The sequence below is a fragment of the Galeopterus variegatus genome, unplaced genomic scaffold (assembly GCF_000696425.1).
Source record: "Galeopterus variegatus unplaced genomic scaffold, G_variegatus-3.0.2 Scaffold11806, whole genome shotgun sequence".
NCBI lineage: Eukaryota > Metazoa > Chordata > Mammalia > Dermoptera > Cynocephalidae > Galeopterus > Galeopterus variegatus.
Window position 1 is genome coordinate 35,213 of NW_007737917.1, and position 5,135 is coordinate 40,347.

At 39.7% G+C, this 5,135-nt stretch overlaps 1 protein-coding gene across 1 annotated transcript in view; it reads right to left on the bottom strand.

Moving 5' to 3' along the window:
• Nucleotides 1-4,019: 4,019 nt before the first annotated feature.
• The window catches only part of LOC103610802 (calcium-activated potassium channel subunit beta-4), a 3,989-nt gene continuing 2,873 nt past the window's right edge, over nt 4,020-5,135 (bottom strand). Inside the window, exon 2 of the mRNA XM_008594888.1 lies at nt 4,020-4,348. Coding sequence (XP_008593110.1) covers nt 4,343-4,348 — 6 coding nt within the window. The 3' untranslated portion in view covers nt 4,020-4,342. The remainder of the gene's footprint in view (nt 4,349-5,135) is intronic.

Consider the following 5,135-nt stretch of genomic DNA (forward strand, 5'->3'; position numbering starts at 1 on the left):
CAAATATCTTTTGATTTTTAGTTTCTGGTTAGTTTTTTTGATACATAATTTTTGCAAACCTTACAAATACAATTGAGATTCTCATAAATGACATCCACACACAGAAGTTAGAGATAGAACATGAAAAATAATCTCAGACAGATAGATCCCAGCATCCTCCAGATTAGATTGTTTCTAAAGAGATTTAATATAGATGAACTATTAATATACTCTGACCAAATCTTTAAATATTTAAACATATTAGTTATCTACTCAAAAACCTTCCCTATTGCTGATAGAACACAAACTTAGTGGCTTTTAAAAATACTAATTTAGGGCTGGCCCGGTGGCGCACTCGGTAGAGTGTGGCGCTTGGGAGTGTGGTGGCGCTCCCGCCGAGGGTTCGGATCCCATATAGAGACCAGTCCGCTCACTGGTTGAGCGCAGTGCGGGCGCGACACTGAGGGTTGCGATCCCGTTGCCGGTCACGGTATGGGCGCAACACTGAGGGTTGTGATCCCGTTACTGGTCACGAAAAACAACAAAAAGGAAAAAAAAAATACTAATTTAGGGCTGACCCCGTGGCTCACTCGGGGTATGGGCGCAACACTGAGGGTTGTGATCCCGTTACTGGTCATGAAAAACAACAAAAAGGAAAAAAAAAATACTAATTTAGGGCTGACCCCGTGGCTCACTCGGGAGAGTGTGGTGCTGGGAGTGCCGAAGCCGTGGGTTTGGATCCTATACAAGGATGGCCGGTGCACTCACTGGCTGAGCGCAGTGCGTGCAATACCAAGCCGAGGGTTGCGATCCCCTTACCGGTCACAAAAAAAATAAAAATAAAAATAAAAATACTAATTAATCTTAATATTCTGGAGGTCAGAAGTCTGGAATGGGTCTCACTGGGCTAAAACCAAGATGCTAACTGGGATGCATTCCTTTCTAAGAGGCCTAGGGGAGAATCAATTTTTTGGCCTTTCCCCACTTTGTTGGACAAGGAGATTGTCTGATTCCTTGGCTCATGGCTCACTTTTGTATTCAAAGCTAGCAATGACTGATTGAGTCTTTCTCAAATTGCATTACTCTCACCTACTCTTCTGCCTCTGTTCTCTACATTTAAGAATCCTTGAGGTTACACTGGGCTAACCTGGATAATTCAGGACCATCTCCCTATTTTAACATAACTAATCAGCAACCTTAACTCCATCAACAACCTTAATTCCCCTTTGCTACATAACAAAAGATATTCAAAGGTTTTCAAGATTAAGATGTGGACATCTTTGGAAGGGACATTATTGCTCCTACCATGGCTTCCCAGTGTCCAACAGACCCATCCTGGCTGTCAAAGATGTCTACACTATTAGCCCCAATTTACTCTCCTGCCTTACCATCAAGACTTTGCTATGTGCCCTTTGTTCCAGGCAAACCAGTCTATTTGCTGATCCCTATACTCACACATCTCATAGACTTGCATCTGGCATTTCTACTCCCTTGATGTGTTCTTCATTCCTCCCTACCTTTCCTCACCAGCAAGATAAATATTCTATTCATTCTCAAACACTTATGGCAAATGTTTTTTTCTCCGTGAAGATTTTTCCCTTATCTTTCTTTTCTGGATGTTCATATCATATAGCTTGTACCTCCCTGTAGAACTTGACATTTTGCCTTGTTTGATAGTTATGTGTGTTCTTATCTCCTTTGCTAGAAGATAACTTCTTTAAGGGCAGAGATTCATGGATTCATCCTCATTAGTATGTCTGTTTGGCACATATAAACTTGATTTTCTTCCACACCCTTGTAAACCTATTCCTCCTCTAGTTTTCCCCATCTAGTAAAAGCACTTCCATTCACCTAGTTGTGCTTGCCGCAAACTTTGGAGTCATCCTCAACTCCTCTTACCCTCTCCCTCATCTCTTATATTCTGTCCATCAGTGAATTTTACCACTGCTACCCACTGTCTAAGACACCACCATCTTTTGCCTGTCCTACTGAACTCCGTTTCCAATCTTGCCTCTGCTGCTCTCGTTCTGCACAAGTGAGCATGTGTGTGTACGCACACGTGTGCACGCACACATGCACACACACGCACACACATTCTGTCTTCAACTCAGCAGCCAAAGAGATTACTTACATTTTTTAAAAGTCTAAGTCTGACTATATCTCAGCCCTGTTCAGTGTAAGATAGCTTACCATCATGCTTAGAATAAAATCCTAAGTCCTTATTACACTCTCTGGACCCCAACCTCATCTTCCACTCTTCTCTGCCTTGTTCACTGTGGTCCAACCTCATTGTGATCCTCACTGTTCCTCACAGAGACCTGGCAGCCACCTGTCTTAGGGTCTTTGCACTTGCTATTTCCTCAGCCTGTGGAACACTCTTCCTCCAGACAGCTACATGATTCATTCCTTTGTGTCCTTTTGGCCTCTGCTTATCCCCTCATGTTCTTTGGGTCTCTGCAAATGTCACTTGATCAGAGCTGCCTTCCGTGACCATCCCGGCCTTTTGCTTTTCTTCTGCCACTATCTCTACTCTTACCCTGAGTTCTCTTTACCCACCTATCATTAAATGACATCACAGTATAAATTTATTTCTTGTCTGTTACCACCCACCAAAATGTAAGCTCCATGAAGGCAGGGACTTAGTTTTAATTTTAATCTATATTCTAGTCTCAAACCTGGAAGCATACATAGCACAGACTGGGCACTTAATAAGTATTTGTTAAATGAACAAATTCATCTTCATATGCTCTCCTGTTTCTTGCCTAGTTCTTTGTTTATAATAGATGCTGAAAAAGCATTTGCTGAATTGAATTTTGTATACATACCAAACATTATTTAATATAATCATCAGAGGAAAAACAACCAAAGAAAGCCAATTCTTCATGGAAAAATAAAGATTACACAGAGGTTGTCACAATTAGGCTTAGCCTTTTATTAAAAAGTTCTGAGGTGATGGACCTCCCTAGAGCACAAAGCATATATCATGTTGAACATTTATTTCAAGGAATGTGCTCAGAAATTACCCCAGCAGGGCACACTGTCTGCACAGTGTGTTGGGGTGGGGTGCACTACAGTGGACGGGAAGGATACCAAGAAGATGGCCATAAGCCATGATGTCCTGTAGTTAGGTATGCCCAGCTTCAGGGATGTACTTAAAGCTTACAACCTCTTCCAGTCCCACCTAGGTTTTTCTTCTCTTAAATGCAGTTCTCTCACTTTCACAGCACTGGTTTCTTAGAAACAGACTTCTTTTTTTATTGAATCATAATTGATTTATATATATTTTGGGGTTCAATGTTGACATATGTTGATCAAATCAATATTACTACTATGCATATTGTTACAAATTGTACTTATTCTTTATGCCCCTTGTCCAATCTCTCCCTAACCTCCTCTCCCTCCCCCTTCCCACCACTGATAATCCTAGATTTCTTCTCCTTCTGAAAGAGTAATGGTTACTCTGTTGATTTGTTGCCAGATAATCTGTCCAATGCTGAGAGGTATGTTCAGTTCCCCCAATATTATTATAGAGCAGCTTCTTCTTCTGTCACTCTGGAATGGGCTTTGTGGAGAGAGACATCTTCCTCTTTTCTCTGGTCTCTGCTGGTGGCTCTCCTTGTGTCAATGCACTCCAGTGGCTGGTGGACCATCTTCATGGTGGTTGTGATGTCTAGCTGCTTTCATGGCAGCCGTGGTTACTGTGGTGGCTATGGTGGGCCACCCACATGGAGGTGATGTTTTTGGCCCCAATGCCTAGGTTCCACCCAATACCAAATCAGAATCTCTGAGGGTTGGATCCAGGTATAAGAATTTTATGCGCAGCCATAGTTGAGAACCAAAGCTCTTAGCATTCATAACTGTGAGTTACAAAGAGACAGTGCAGTAATGGGAACAGTAGCAAGAGGAAGATGACGGCAAATTTACATTTTGCTATGGTTAATGCACAGAGCAGATCATCTCCCTATGGATAATTGTTGACTTGAATGTTACATGGCTGGATACAGTGACTACTCTGGATAATAAGAATATGACTCAAAACATAAATAAAGAAATTTAATAGTACTTAAAAGACATTTTAAATAAATTATTAGTCCAAGATCAAATTTATTCACAGTATCTTCTTTAGTAGTCTATGGCTTGAGAAGTTATATATTTGTAACATTCTTTCTTCTTCTCTGCCTTTTACTGTAATTAATGCAGCAAACTCGAGGAAGAGGAAAAAGTCCTTGTTCTGTTTTTCTAAAAAGTGATTTCTTAAATGGTTTGTTGTTGTGATGGGTCATGACAAGGGAAGGTTGAAGGTGGTTGGGATCCATGACACTGTAGGGAATCTAGACGTTCTTCAGAGGAATGGGTGAGGATCCTAGATCTTCAATAAAGAAATAAGGTAAGGCAAAGAAAAGATCTAGGCAGCCAAGATGCAACAGGAATGGGCAATGGTTATTGTCTAATTGCAAGGCACTGTGAAAACATTCTGCTCATGTACTTAACTCTGACACAATATTTTGGTTATTTGAACTTTTCCATCTCTAATTGCTTACAAAAATTCCCAAACTGAGCATTTAACTGATCAAAAATAGAAAGGCCATGCTAAAGAACAAACTTATATTCTATAAATGCCACAACACAATCATAACCTAAATTGACTGGGTTGTTGTTCCTCACTTTGTTCTGTCACTTTCTCAATACTTTATAAAATGTTATTTTCTTAAGGTACTTCTTCAAAATGAATGTTGCCAAAATCTGAACTGGTACTGGAAAAAAACAGATTATTTGCAACAGAGAAAGAGAGGTAGAATATCTTTGTTACATAAAGCATTGTGGTTGCTTCCAAGTGATTTAAAAATCAATGTCCTAATGATTCTAATTTACTTTTTCTGCCAGATCCTTCAAAATTGCCTGGAATTTGTGAAGCAGTCTTTTTGTAGTAAATTCTAATTCTCCAATGTCTTAATTAGATATTAGCCATTTATTGGTATATGTATATGTAATTTATTAGTGCCTGAACCACTATCTTAAAATAATTAGCACTGTTCCACCAACTATAACAGCTCCTAAATGATAAACTACCATATAACTTCTAGATTGTTACTATTGCTTGGTGCCCTTCTTTGATATTATTGGTTTAATCCTAAAAAAAAAAAAAAAAAAAAAAA